Genomic DNA, 15151 nt, shown 5'->3' with positions numbered 1-15151 from the left:
CTATGATAGTCTGTTAGGATCACTTCTCTTTAAATTTTTGATTTGTAAAAGAATAGCAAATTTGTTTCAATATTACTCTGTTATCTCAGATTTTTAAAAATATTGAAATAAATTCATCTGTAGTTCCCAGAGTAACAGAAAACCTCTTTCTTTTCAAACTGCCAATAGGATGAAATCCTTTGCCCACTAGAAAGTAACTTAAAACTATGTGTTAAGATCTGAATTCGCAGCAGTACTATTATATAGCATATGTTTGATGACTGTCTTAATGTGGCCTTTATCAATCTCACTAACTCTCTGGGGTTTTTCCTCTATCTTCCGCTGCCTAACTATAAAGTGTTACCACCCAAGGTACAACCTTTGGCCTTCTGGTCATGTCTACAAATTGGCGTATCTTAATTAATCACATTAACCCTGTGTCAGTTTTTGCTATCACTGCTCTAAGACTTCTCTTCTAGAGATAGAGTCCCCAGTCCCACCAGAGCTTCCAGCCAAGACATCCAGCTGTCTGTTGCGCACAATTTTTGGAGTGTCTTCATAAAAAATATCAAACTTCAACACCTACCCTAAACCATTCTAGAATAAAGTTGGGTGAAAACAAATTAAACTGTGCTCACCATTATTTACTTCATCATCTCGGAAAACTCTTCCCCAGTAACACTTTAAACTCCAAAATAACACAGCTGGCATACTTCTTGGAATGTAAAAAATAAACCACCAATACCTCAAGTATCCAGGCTCAAAGTTCTGTTTTCCATTATCACTTCAGCATCCCTTATTTCACCAACCTTTGCTCCATCCCCACCATCCCTGTCAAGGCCCTGATCACTGAGTATCTGGATTACAAAACCTCCTAGCTGACTGTTCTAATTTTCCCCACACCATTTACCTTCCTGCACTTTTCCTCTAAAATTACTGCTGTTAGGTTACTTTATGAATCAAATTCTACCCAGATTCTCAGATGTTTTACAATATAACAACACCCCACAAAGTCCAACCTTTTACTCCATTATTTCTAAGTATCCATTCTGCTACAGTCCAGCCAGTCTTTTCACTGCTCCCAAACCCAGCAAGTTTACTCTCAGGTTATCAGGTTCTTCATTGCTGGAATGTTCCACTTTCCTTACCTAGCATAAGTATGTTAAGACCAGACCCAACACAAATACTAGCACCTCTGGGATAACTCAATAAGGGTAGCCTTTGAGCTATATTCTTGTCTGTGCTACATAACTTATCACCTAGCTATATTCCATTATATTGTCTGCTGAAGAGTAGGGCAGCCTATCAATACTTAAAGCAACTCCATGAGGAAAATAAATCAATTGAACTCCACTGATGATTCATAATATGGATGGTCTACCAGTAAAGAAAGAATAAGAAGACAGGTGTTTTAGACATGAAAATTCTTTTTTTTTTAACTTTTGTAAGTACTTTCAGAACCTGAAGCAGTGCCAAATACCTGTAAGTACATTCTTTTACTATCCTCAGTCCTGCTAGTTTTCTCTTCCTTCCAGGATAGATCTGACACTCCAAAGTTATAGGGAACCAAAGCTGGTGAATGTTCTGAGTGTGTTCTTAAACGATTATAAATAAAGCAAATGACTAATTATGGAGTGCAATGACTGACTTCACGGTGCATGGGAAATTCAAATTGCCTCTAAAATGAACTCAAAAGAGCTCTTAAAGTGCTGAGATCAGGGCCAGAATTAAGGAAAAATTTGATGTCCTTTAAATAGTGACCTTCAAAAGCTAACAGTGATTCAGCTAAGTTTTTATATGTTCATTGAGCCAATCTCATTACTAATATAGACCTACTTCATATTATATTGCCCATGTTTTTAATATTCTAAAAGGCTAATTTGAAAAAGCACAAAAAAAAGGTTTTATTAAAGTAAATTTTACAAGTAACCAAATCCTAAATAACAGGGCAATAATTTTTCAATTTTGAAAGCACTCTTCTCTAAATTGATCTTTCTACAAAATACTTAAAGGTCATGCAATTGGGGTTTTAATGTAATTGAGATTAACATTAAATCACTGTCCAATTCTTTTTTTTTAGTAAGAAAAAACAATTGAAATAAGACCTTCTCCTTTGTCACCTCCATGTTTACCTGTGGGGGAAAAAACCATGCTCAAAAAAAATTCATACACTTGCTCCAGCTAGATAATAAAGTTAAATACACATTTCAAGTCAAATCTCATTACAACAAACTTCAAGGGAGGATACAAATTATAGTCTCTCAGTATTAAACTCAAGCAGGCATCCACCAGGACTCTAAATACTTATTTTTATTAATATAAAGTTAAATACAAGAAGAAACACATTTTACTGACTCTGACTTTAAACAAGTATTATCTTCATTAAGTTTATTCTAACATTACATTTTGTTGAATAATATATCTTTTCCGTAAGTCAACATAGAGTATACATAATTCAATCTTTGCATAAGGAACACAATGTTGGAAGGAACTAGCAAAACAGGAATACTCATAAAGTTAAACTGTCAATTATGTAGGCAAAAAACCCAAAAGTAATTAATATAAGGCAAACTGAAATTTGTGAAGTTGATATTTTCTTTAAAGTATCTTTTTTTTATTCTAATAAAGCAAAGAGTGTGAATATTCAATTCTTAAATACTCTCACCTTAAAAAAGGTTCAATAGTTAGACTCCCAAATGACAAATAACACCACATGGAATTCTTTCCTCTTTTCACCCAAGAGACTTTTAAAGGCTTTGCCTTAAGACAATCAACGTATGTAAACAGTAACAAGGATAATAATGAGCAAAGTATAATGCTAAACTATAAAACTAAGAATTCTCAATTCATGTGAATCATGGCAGCAGCAATGAATGTCACAAAATATAATTCTTGCATGAAACCTGAAGGTAGAAATAATGAGCACCAATTATTGTGACATTTGAAACGTAACTATTTGAACTGGGATTGAATTCTCCTAAAAAATTCAGTTAAAACTAGTTTAATTGTGATTCTAAATTAAAATGAATGCTTTGTAAGCATTTCAGATTTTTAATCTTCCAACCTTTTTCTTTAAAAAAATACACCAGCTAATAATCCTTACATTTCTTAAATACTGGCTAATTAAAGTGAAAACAGCTTTGTGAGATACACAACACTATCTCCATTTTCCAAACGAGAAAACTGAGGTTCAAATAGGTTACGAGCTTTCCAAGGTCATGTATTTAATAACGACACTGAAAACAGATCCCAGAATTTCTCACTCTTGGTAAGTGCTGTACACTAAGCCATCAATTTATGTATAATAAATTTTCAAATACTCACCATAGAAATGTCCAAATCCCATGCTGATTGCAATCACCAAAGCAAGTATAACACATTTATTGAGACCACTACTGAATTGGCGTTTATATAGCTCCTTAGAGGGTTCAGTTTCTTGTTCAGGAAGCAGCTGTTCTTCAGATTCTGAACTAGAAACAGTCTTCTTCCTAGCACGGCGACGTCTAAAGGCAGGACTGGGCTGATGACTGGTTTCATCACTACTTGATTCGTCATCGCTAGGCTGAGATGAAAATACTATTTTAAAAAGAAAAATGTAGATAAATATGAAAATTCTAGAAAAGCTTTCCCAGTATGATTTAGAATAATCAATGCCATCCCTACATGCCTTTTTACATAAGACAGCCAAAAACAAAAAGACACAAACAAAAACTCAATTTTTCCAAGTTTATCAGCATAAAGCCAAAACATAAGTGATTTCAACTGTGATACACAAGAATCTGTTAATCATATTCTGTGCCTTTGATGGTCTGTTTTTTTTTTTAAGCCTCCCTTGTTGTTTACACCATTAGAACAATCATTCTCATAGCCTACTAAATTTCATCACTTTTAAAGACATAAACAAATACTATTTCTGGAAGGAAAAAAACCCTCTATCTCTTCATTCACTTTCAAATAGAGGTCATCTAAGCTCAACTGTTTAAGGAACACAGGAAAGTATATAAGCAGTTCCTGTGACTTAAAAGGACAAAAGTTTCCACAAGTTTCCTTAGGTGTGTATGTCCCTAGTATCATTCCCATCCTATGAGCCCACAATCAAGGTTCAAAGCACTATAGCTTAACACAGGTTTCCGGAAGTCAGATGAGCCCTTCCCTTCGACTGCCACTCTTACTAGAAGGTTATTAATTTTACCCTCTAGTAAATATGTCAGCATGAGGAAGTGACACAACAGCTATCTCCGATATTAAGGACTAGTCTGGTGCTGCTCCTTTTTGAAAAGAATAATAATGAACAATAAATTGAAACAAAAAATACAACAAGAAATCTCAAGTACTGGAGATATATCCTTTAGAAAAATCACCATCAGCTTTTTCAAATGTATAATTTCTTAACATTGTTCCATATATCAATAAACTATATTTTGACAAAGAAGATTAGATGACTCAGCAATAATTCCCACAGGCCAGTTAGAAGAAAAGAAAAGCACTAAAACTAAGGATAAAATGGGAACTTGAATTTGATACAGAGAGCTCCAAAACAACATTCATGCTTCAAAAAAGCAAAACAATTGTTTGTAAGACAGGATATCCATGCCACAGGAAAGCTGGTGACTTAGGTTAGGCAATACTTTTTCAAGATGGATCATGGAGGATCTGGTTAACTTTCACACTTACAACAACGAACAAAAAGACAGAAGGCACTACTGAATGAATGAATATTCCTAATATCTAGTGATACAGATGCCACTGAGAGATCTTTTGGTCATGACCCTTATGCCCATCATGTTTATCAGGTTACTCTTGATGGCTAGTTTTCCAAGATGCCGTCGCCTCAGCTGTGAGGTTACATTTCTTGGACAGAGAAAGAAAGGAAGACTTAAACAAAGCATTACATAATACAAAGGCAATCGTGATCATGGTTGGAGTACTTAAGTCAGACTTTCTTACAGTACTAAGATGGGTAAATGTAAAAACAAACCATTTGTCATAATTCCTTAAATAAATTTTTGCTTCTACCTTAACATATTGCCTTCATTATATATTCTAAGTAAACAAAGCAGCCTAACCCATATTAACAAATTCACATCCTTATCTAATGCTTCCATCTTTTTTAACCCATACATATGATAGCTGAAATATTTTTATTTTTAAACTTCTTTTAAATTAATTTGGCCCATAGTCCACGATGCAAGCAATGCAAAGGCATGCAATAAGCTAGCCAGCTTTACTACAAGACCAATTTTGAACACCTGTTTAGATTATCACAGATGACAATAGATATCTTTAAAGCACTAAGTAAATAGTAAATGTGACTAGGCACACAGCTCTAGAAAAGCTGATCAGATTTAGTCACACCACCTTGGAAAGCGAGTTGGCTAGGAACATGGTGTTTCAGCTGATCATCCCATCCCCTTATGCATTCAGGAATCTTCCACAGCTTCTCCCACCACCTTTCTTTTGTGAATAAACAGGAAAAAAAGATGTATAAAGCTTTATTATAAAGAATAAAAAGGAAAGAGAATTGAAATATTTATTTTAATTATTACTTCACACTGTTATTTGTGCTCCATCAAAATCTAACAATCATGCCTTTTAAAAAAAACACATACAATACAAACTTTTCCACAACTATCAACTTTGCTTTCTTGGGGGAGGAGAGGGTGATATGGAGGGAGAGGGGAATGTTCTTAAATTAACAAAAAGATTATTGCCACAAAAATGTAATCTAGAAGAAGAAAACATTGAACTTCAAATCCTATAGAGATGGAGAAGAAAGGGAAAAGGAAAAACAAATAACTAAGCAATGAGTAGCAGGAAATTAACCAACCAAGAAAAATATGGGGTAAGGGAAAGAGACCAAAATCTCTTGGCTATTGACTTATATATAATATTTTCAACATAGTCCAAAATGTCATTTTTTATTATTTTTTAACATTTTCTTTATTGAAATAATTAATTCCTTTGGGAAGGATAACAATGGATAAAAATACACCTAATAAAATATTCCTCTTAACTGAATCTGTAAAATTCCCAAGAAGTCCAAGTTCAGAAAGGAAATAAAAACTAGAATAATGTGCTTTGAAGTGTCCAAGTTGCTGAAATAAATCACCATTGTGTAGCATCAATTTCTTAAATGTCTGCTTAGACCCTGCTACAATACTCCTGCTTCAATTTAACTATCTTTTCTGGTTCACAAATATTCTCAAACCAGCATCTTTATAGTCTTTAAAAAAAAAAAGAAAGAAAAAAGACTACTTGAATACAGCACAAATCCGCAATTTCAATAAATAAAATTTGATGACCAAAAAGGATTCTAAAATCAATTACATTAGCCCTCAGAAATAAATGTACAATGTATACTATTCTGGCCAAGGCTGAAATTTTCCTCTGACCACTAAGAATGCCAGATGAGTATTTAAATATTTGAATAAAGTGTTTTCAAGCTCTTGTTCATATGCAATTTACTGACAGACTAACTGAAAATAACTAGTCATTAAATGAGATAGCTAAAAATCTCTACTTGACATTTTATTACCTTAAATTGGAATAACAAAAATTCCATCATCTGTTCTTTAATATTTACATTTGCCAGAACAGTAAAATCTAAGAAAATGATCTGAAATAGATACTATGTGTTCCTGTTTTTGCATCAAATTAGGAAATCTTGTAATCACTAGCAATGTTCCAAGGCCTCTCTCCCATAATTCACCCTTAAGTTATAATTGTAGGTTAATAAATGTGGGTTGATTACAGGTTTGTTTCTCCTATTTTCCAGTAACCTTGTATCTAAATATTTATATCACCTTGAAAGATGTTATACACATCCCTAAAACTGAGCCAAAGAATTGTAGAAGGTAACTCATATCTTAACCTCCACATTATTCTGTCTGAACAACAGGCATTAACTGCATTAAGGATGTGACTTACAATAGGCACATTTTCATAACTCAATCAAAAATGAAAGATCCAAAGGTCAGGGGCTTTGGGATGCTGCTGTACTGCCAGTTCCTTGAACCCTGTTTGGCACATGGCAGCACTCGATAAATGTTTGTTAAATGACTAACAATTGAATGGATCCGGAAGACTTCAACAAGAAATTTCTTTCACTTCATTGTAAAACATGTACTGCTCTAAGTAAAAAGTTTAACATTCTCCTGCTTTCAGGTCTAATGGCTCAATCTCTCATTCTTAAAGATCTTAAACATGTCAAATGCAGTGGAGAGTTTGAGACCTTAACAAATCTCCCTGAAGCTATTTTTTTTCATCTTTTACTTAAGGATAAAAGATGGTATTTACTGTTATAGCAATGGACTACTGTGCTCTAGGCCCTGAGTCTAGGAAAACGCTAGATATAACAGTAGATTTTATAAATGGTTTTCTTGAGTTTTATCCAAATCCATTCAAAGCTTGAAAGTTAGGGTTAGAAAACAAACCATTATATAAAATGTGGTCATAGGAGTCCTTAAGTCTCATATCAGTGTATTCTTTATGGAGTTCTTACCAGTTTCTGGATGACAGAATGTATACTGGCTGCTGGAGGAAGAGCCCATATTAAAATCTTCTGGACTCTGTGCTTCTTTAACAATTAGAGCTTCTTCTTGATTTCCAATTTCTTCTAACTTAGGTGGCTCAAGGGTAACAATATCAGAATCATCACTGACAGTTCCAAAATAGACATTGTCTTCAGGTAACTTTTCTTCCTCTCCCTGAGGAATCATAATTTTAGAGACAAACTCAACAATTATTTACAGGCCTTATATTTTCTACACAGTTCAAAGTGTATAATAGTACTTAAGTACTATGATAATTTGGACTTAAAATAAAAGATATGAGTCCTGCCCAAGAGAAAAGGATTACTGAACAGCAGGTTCATCTTTTAGTAGGAAAGCACCATCAAACCCATTGGTGACTCTCTCTCTCAGAATTAGGTCAAACTGCTGCTCACACCTCGTGGGCAGCAGAAGCTGGGACACCCATCTTTACAGCAGAATGATCACAGAAAGAAGAGGATTCATTTCTCACCATTCCATGGGTTTATTTCAGTGTAACTCTGAAGCCCATAAAAGACTGATCAAATTTTTCTGGTTATGCATGTAATAAACTTCAACAGCTAGGCCATGTAAAGTTCATCTAGCTATCTAGTTTTATCTAGAAGTAAAATGCCAGGAGACAAGATTTAGTTTGGTCTCAAATTTAAAAACTAATCTTTATTTTAGATATGAAAATAGCTTAACATCTTAATATAATTCAAGAATGCAACCTATTTCCAAAGAAAATATTAGGTTAAATGAATAGGTCTTTAACATATTACCAAGAAATTACTTTTGCAAATTAAAAGACATCTCACTGAATTAAGAATTAAAATAGAACCAAACTTTAACCCTAAAACTGATCAATCTGTGGAATCTAAAAATTTTCAGTAAAAGTTGTCTATAATTCAAATAGGAACAGAATGCACAACTAGAAATGGAAGCTTTAATTAGTATTCTCTAAGAAATACTGCTTATCATATATCCACAGAGTAAAACACAAGGTTACCTCAAGTGCTGACTTCATTTCCTCCAAAGCTGGATAAGCAGTTTCTCCCATTAACACTGTGCCATTTTGGCTGCTCTCTGATATAAAGCAAAGATCAATTCAATCACACTCCATCAACTTTGTTCTCTACATATATTATAATCTGGGTACATAAAATCTATTCCTAATCTCTTAAAGTGGATTTAATGAAATGCCACATACAAGTGTAACAGTCATTCTACTGTTGCTAAAAAGATCTATTTCGAATAGAATTATTTGAAATTGCCAGGGGATAGTTTTAGATACTGAAATGAACTCATTTAAAAGTTACTAAGAAAATACAATCTCTAAGTAAACATAATCTCTACTTTATAATACCAAGGTACATACTTAATCCAAGGTGTTTTTAAAAATCTGTTAATATGGAACATTGATTCTCAGATATCTGATGGCACATTTTCTGAATTATTATTCAAAATCCCTAAAGGTACCACTATTCTAATGATTGTCAATGCCTGTTAACACAAGAATCAAAACTACAGCTTCAAATTATAAATTCTTTAGCATAAAAAATAGACTATAGGGTCTGGCATGGTGACGTAGTTAAGTTCGCATGTTCCACTTCAGCAGCCCAGGGTTCGCAACTTTGGACCCTGAGTGTAGACCTACACACCGCTCATCAAGCCATGCTGTGGCAGTGTCCCACATACAAAATAGAAGAAGACTAGCACAGATGTTAGCTCAGGGACAATCTTCCTCACCAAAAAAAAAAAAAAAAAAAAGACTATATAATAAACAAGGACTCAAAAGAACATGGAAAAACCAGATAAGGTCACTATAGCAGATACATTTTATGAGAAATTCATCAAAGAAAAAACTGTACAAACAAAAGAGTTTATATTATATTTTTAATAAAAAGGCTATAAAATGTTAATAGAAGTTAAAAGTATTAAAACAATATAATAAACATAAATTTATACATAGCAAAGAACATATACCAAAGGTTAACAGCAATTATCTCCAGATAAAAAGCATTACAGCGGCCAGCCCAGTGGCATAGTGGCTAAGTTCGCACACTCCACTTCAGCGACCCAGGGTTCACGGGTCTGGATCCTGGGTGCAGACCTACACACTGCTCATCAAGCCGTGTTGTGGCGGCGTCCCACATACAAAATAGAGGACGATTGGCAAAAATGTTAGCTGAGGGACAATCTTCCTCAAACAAAAAGAAAATTAGCAACAGATGTAGCTCAGGGCCAATCCTCCTCACAAAACACACACACACACAAAGAATTATAGGTGGTTTTAATTTTTTTTAGGATGAATATGTATTTCTCATGTAATTTAACCCCTCCAAAATAACAGGAAAAGAACAAAACAAAAAACCACCATTTTTGTGTGTTATGAAGCCCCTAATGGAATATTACTTTGGAGATAACATTCCTCAATAAAAGACTTGGGTCCAAGGACTCCTGAGCAATTATGGAAATTTTTTTACATATATGAATATATGCAATTCTTGGGAGAGACTGTTCACAGCTTTCAGATTATCAAAGAAATTTCTGACCCATGAAAGATGAGAATCACTGTTCAAATGAGAACAGTAATCAACACAGGCTGAAAACAAGATTAACAGTATAATCTATTATATGTCTGGCCTTGACACATCTGCTTTATTCTCCTGATGAAGAAATGTTCTGTTTACATTTTAATACAATCATTTTTAAGTTTAAGAAGTAAATTAGGGCCAGCCCCAGTGGCCTAGGTGTTAAGTTCAGCACACTCCACTTTGGCGGCCCAGGTTCATTTGGTTCCCGGGCATGGACCTATACCACTCCTCTGTCAGTGACCATGCAGTGGTGGCAGCTCACACATATACACAAAAGAGGAGTGCTGGCAGCAGATGTTAACTCAGGGTGAATCTTCCTCAGCAAGGAAAAAAAAGAAGTAATTTAAATATGAAGATAAGAGTATGCATTAATTATCTGGGTGCCTTATTTCTCTATATAACGTGGGCATTAAATCCCACAGAAGTATATGTAACAGTGATGCAATACAGTAGTTAAACACCATTTACCACCTCTAACCAAAGTACTCTGAAGCATGATAAATGGAGAAGAGTTTAGTAAATCTCTTGTGATGAATAAATAATTCTGTATACCACTAGTCTTAATCAAGATTAATAATATTTAGTTACTGGTTACACCTGGATTATCAAAGAGTTACACAGAGGCCCAAATATATGCCACAGCCGCAAATAAACAAACCTCTGGTTAGGTTGGTGCCACTGAGTTCTGCAGGCTTACCCACCTAATCCACACTAAAATTCTAGTCCTTTAGTGACGTGAGCATTTAGATTAGCTAGAAAGGCTGCCCACCTAGAAAGACGGTAAGATTCATAATGTCGCTCAAATGTCCTTTAAAAAAAGGAAAAAAAAGAAATCAGACTTTTTTAACATCTTACCTCCCTGCTCTAACTGCAATACTTGTAGCTCCTCTTGCTCTAAAGATGAACGTTCTGGGGTGGGCTCAGAACTGTCACTGGCTGTACCATGTTCAGAGTTCACCATCTCAATATCAGACCCCTAGGGAAAAAGTGATAAACAGTTATTAGTCTATCGCTCTTCAAAGCTGGGTTTGACTACATGAAGACGCTTCCATTATTATAAGTCCCAGATGCTGCCTTACTACAGAGGGAAGAGTATCTAATCCAACTACTTTTTGTTCAATTTAGTCCATAAAGGCCTATGGCAGGGAAACAGCAGAATGGAGTTACAGGTTTAGCTTCTAAGAGAAGTCAGCCCAAAAGTCAAATACTCTATTTTATAAGCCCAACCAATAAATTGAATCCTAAAAGATATGTTTCTAAACTTAGCTATTTCTATAAATGTTCTTCCACTCACCAGTTATGGAACTACTCTAGGCAAGGCACTTTGCTAGGTGTTGTGGGATAAAAAACTTCAAATCCAAAATTCAAATATACAGCCTCTTCAGACAAACAGCCACATGGAAATAACTACTTATTATGGCAATGAGTAACTAAAAAAGTTTAATGGCAAGGAATAAAATGAACCTATTATATCACTACAGTAAACTTTCCTTATAAAATTCAAAACTTTACACTTCTTCCTTCTTCCAAGGTTGTCCTTCCTACTTTGATGTCACACTGTCTTTTCTTTAATAAAATAGTGGATCTTATGAGGATTTTTCCTTTGTGTTAATTAGCAAAATAAAGTTAACACTAAATTGATTCTGCCTTTCCCCATGCCCCTCCCTCAATTTTTCCTCTAGTTTACTAATCCATGAAATTAAAAGGTCTAAGTTGTCCTGATATAGATAAAACAGCAAAAACTAAGAGAATTTATTAAAGGAGTGGGTTTTGAGTTGAGTCCTAAAGAGAATTCTGAATGTAAGACTTTGGGGTTGCCTAAAGTGGCAGGAGAACCGTAAAAACAGAGGCAAGGTCAGGGTTGGACTGGGGGTTGCAGGAGAGACCAGTTCTGGCCTAAATCAGAATGCTGACAATGGAAAAGGAAAAGAAAATACATCTAAGAGACAATAGCAAGAAAGAGTATGAAAGGAAGAGGGATAAAAGTACAAATATGACCTACTCTGTGACAAGATCTCTCTAACACAGAATACCCTAACGGCACACTTGGCTAAGCACCAGAGCGGTTTGCTGTCTTGCTTCACACTGCAGACTCCCAAGCAAGACTCCCGCAGCTGCCCTGCACCTATACTGTTAATTATCCTTGAACGAGAAGTTGTTGCTATTGGAGTTGATCTAAGCTTCCTAGAGAACAGGTTAAAAATAGAAAAGTCATTCACCGAAAAAAGGAAACCACATCAATCTTAATTTAATTGATACAGCTGCTATTAAATTCTGAAACTCTCTTGCAGAAAAAGCAATCATTTTGTTTGTTAATGTTATTTTCTAGAAGATGTGACTAACCAATTGTCTAAATCTTAAATTATCGAAGCAATTATAAAAAACATCATTTAAAATTTTTATTAATGAAGAAAAACACGAGACACAAGAGATCCTAAAAACAGGAAAACTATAAATAAATCCATTAAAAATTTAAAGAGGTATAGCTGATTTTTGTCTTCCTGCTTCTATTCATCAGTATTTTATGATTTTTCTATAACATATTTTACCAGCATGAGAAAATAAATTAATGTTATAAATTTAATGTAAAATTAAATACTAGTTACATGACATCATGCTTCTTATAATAAAATTCATTTTGTGATAGAGTTCTAGCCATAGTCCTTTTCCTGTCAAGTTCTGCTAATCACATAATGTAACATAACATATCATAAGTAGAATACATGTTCTCTACGCTTCCTTCCAGTCTATTTAAATGCAGGTTCTGATATTCTCTAGCTCTATTTAAATGCAGGCTCTGATATTTTCTACTTAAGTAATCTTGGCCACATTACTTAACGTCTCGAAGCTTTAGTTTTCTCAACTATGAAATGAGAATGAAAACAATCTATACCACAAAGAGTTGTTTAAAATTATATGAAAATGTAGGTAAAGCACAGGGTCTGACCAATAATAAACCCTGAACGAATATCTGCCTAATGTCTCAAAGCTGAGGAAAGCAATGTACAGTGATGTAGAAGACGCTGGCTCATTAGAGTTTTCAGCAGAGAAGTTTAATGTGGGTGGGAAAATATCCAAGCTATAGACAATGGAACCTTATGCTTGAATGCAGGAAAATACTGGCCTTCAAAGAACCCAGTTTACATCACTGCTAACACTGTAACATTACAAATTACCTTATAAAAAGTATTAAATGGCATACCTCATGATTGATGACAGTCCAACCACAAGATGAATCACTGTCACTGGAATTTTCAGACATTTTTGAGGTCTAAAAATACAAAAACATATTAACATGCCAGATACATTTTAAAAAATTCTATAGGAAGTGCTATATGTGACCCAAGTATGAAAAGTGGCTTACTGCCTTCCAGGTAAAACTGGGACAACATATCCATAGATTTAATATAGGATATGATTGCATACCTGTATGAACAAATACAACCAGACTTGAAGACAAGGAGATTCTCCTGAGCTAGAATAGTCTAAACAGTCACATTGTTGGAATGAATAAGAAAACTCGGTCTAAATGAAAATGTAGAATTTGGCGAGGCAGAACTGAAGGGAAAGAACTCAATTCAAAGTGCGAAGAAGTCAAGTAGGGAGAAAACGGCAAATGGGGAACAGACAGACAGCAAGAGTAAAAGCCTATGTTTTCCATGAAGAGTAAGGTGTGAAAAACAGGGCTGAAGAAACCAAGGTGGGGGGGCGGGGAATGGAAGAGCTCTGAGTCCAAGCAAAACGAGGTCTATTGTGTTAGCAACATGAAACAAGTTAAATTTTCAAGCAGGGAAAGGAACATAAACAGTTTTTATGAAAATACTCGTGTCAGTAATACTCTGGTTGGATTAAGATAGGGGAAGAAAAAGACCAGAGACTGGTTAGAAACTTGTGGTCACTGGCAATAACCTAGAGTCAAGTCCTAAACAAGCACACATTGGTCACTGTACCTGGTTTGTTCTCTCTTTCTATTTGAAACTCCTATTTAAACTTCAAAACCAAGCTTATTAAAGTGAATGGTATCTTACCGACTTTGTTCTATACATTTAAGTCTTATAAATACTTCTATTATTGCACATATACTGAGAACACATTAGCTCCAAGTTGATGGTTGGTATTCTAATAGAATTTACTGCAGACAATTTAATATGGAACCAGTACTCAAATGAGAATAGGGCAAAAAATATAGATCTGAATCTTCCATTAGTGATTCTAGAAACTCTAAGTAAATTAATAGTTTAAAAAGAGAAGATATAAAGAGGTGGTTGGGCACTAACACTATAAAAATTAGCATGTTTTCAAATTATTCAAAATCTAAAATAAGATAAAAATGCCTGTGTGATTTTTAATGTCCTGCTAGAACATTTTCTAATAAGTTCACCTGAGGTCATCTGATAGTTTGATTCTCTATTTAAAATTGATTAGGGCCCAGGTAGTTTATAACTCTATTTTTTTAATTAAAGTAAAGTTAACATAAAATATTATATTAGTTTCAGGTGTACAACATAGTGATTCAACATAACTCTATAAATTTAAAGGTAAACTTGTAACAAACTGTTACAGTGAAATAAATTTTTTCTGTCCAGAAGATGATCCCAAAGGCTACAGTCTGAATACCCTATAGGATTCTAAGCAATTTTATTTCAGCATTCCTTATTAAACTGACTATATAAATCCCAATTTCTCACTGAATCTGTTTTCACAAATTTTTAAAAAACTTTGTTATTGTATTTAAATTGTTTCATAACAATTTGAAAATTATGGGTTGACATGGGACTACAAAGACTGAGCAATTATCTTTGCAGGAGGAAAGGAGAATGGTCAAAGAAGCCTTTATAAATAAGGTTGCAATGGTTTTTAGACATGCTAGACAGCATGTTTTTTAACTGAATTAGTTGCCAAAATTTAAAAATTGAGAGATATCACAAAAAATAAGGTTGTAGTTCCTCATTAAAAAAAAAAAAGGAAGCTATGATGACACTGGAAGGATTTCTCAGGAGAGAACGGGAAAAGCATTATGGACTAAATACAAAGGCAAAAAAATTA

General features: G+C 34.2%; 1 protein-coding gene and 1 non-coding gene across 21 annotated transcripts in view; both read right to left on the bottom strand.

The window, feature by feature from the left end:
- Positions 1 to 15151, bottom strand: part of CCPG1 (cell cycle progression 1) — a 42697-nt gene that overhangs the window by 8699 nt on the left and 18847 nt on the right. For 6 of the 20 annotated variants that reach the window (XM_070236265.1, XM_070236291.1, XM_070236292.1 and 3 more), the window contains exons 2-7: positions 13308 to 13376; positions 10961 to 11081; positions 8518 to 8594; positions 7481 to 7685; positions 3304 to 3555; positions 2085 to 2111 (exon numbers count right to left, since the gene is read on the bottom strand). In XM_070236265.1, coding sequence (XP_070092366.1) covers positions 2085 to 2111; positions 3304 to 3555; positions 7481 to 7685; positions 8518 to 8594; positions 10961 to 11081; positions 13308 to 13367 — 742 coding nt within the window. In that variant the 5' untranslated portion in view covers positions 13368 to 13376. Of the gene's footprint in view, positions 1 to 2084; positions 2112 to 3303; positions 3556 to 5337; positions 5434 to 7480; positions 7686 to 8517; positions 8595 to 10960; positions 11082 to 13307; positions 13377 to 15151 lie in introns of all 20 variants that reach the window. The other 14 variants (XM_070236283.1, XM_070236295.1, XM_070236289.1 and 11 more) reach the window with 3 other exon arrangements.
- Positions 4121 to 4215, bottom strand: MIR628A (microRNA mir-628a). The gene has a single exon (NR_032789.1). It is a non-coding gene; the product is annotated as a microRNA mir-628a (primary transcript).

This window comes from Equus caballus, chromosome 1 (genome assembly GCF_041296265.1).
Source record: "Equus caballus isolate H_3958 breed thoroughbred chromosome 1, TB-T2T, whole genome shotgun sequence".
In the NCBI taxonomy this organism is placed as follows: domain Eukaryota; kingdom Metazoa; phylum Chordata; class Mammalia; order Perissodactyla; family Equidae; genus Equus; species Equus caballus.
This window is presented reverse-complemented; position numbering and strand designations above follow the sequence as displayed.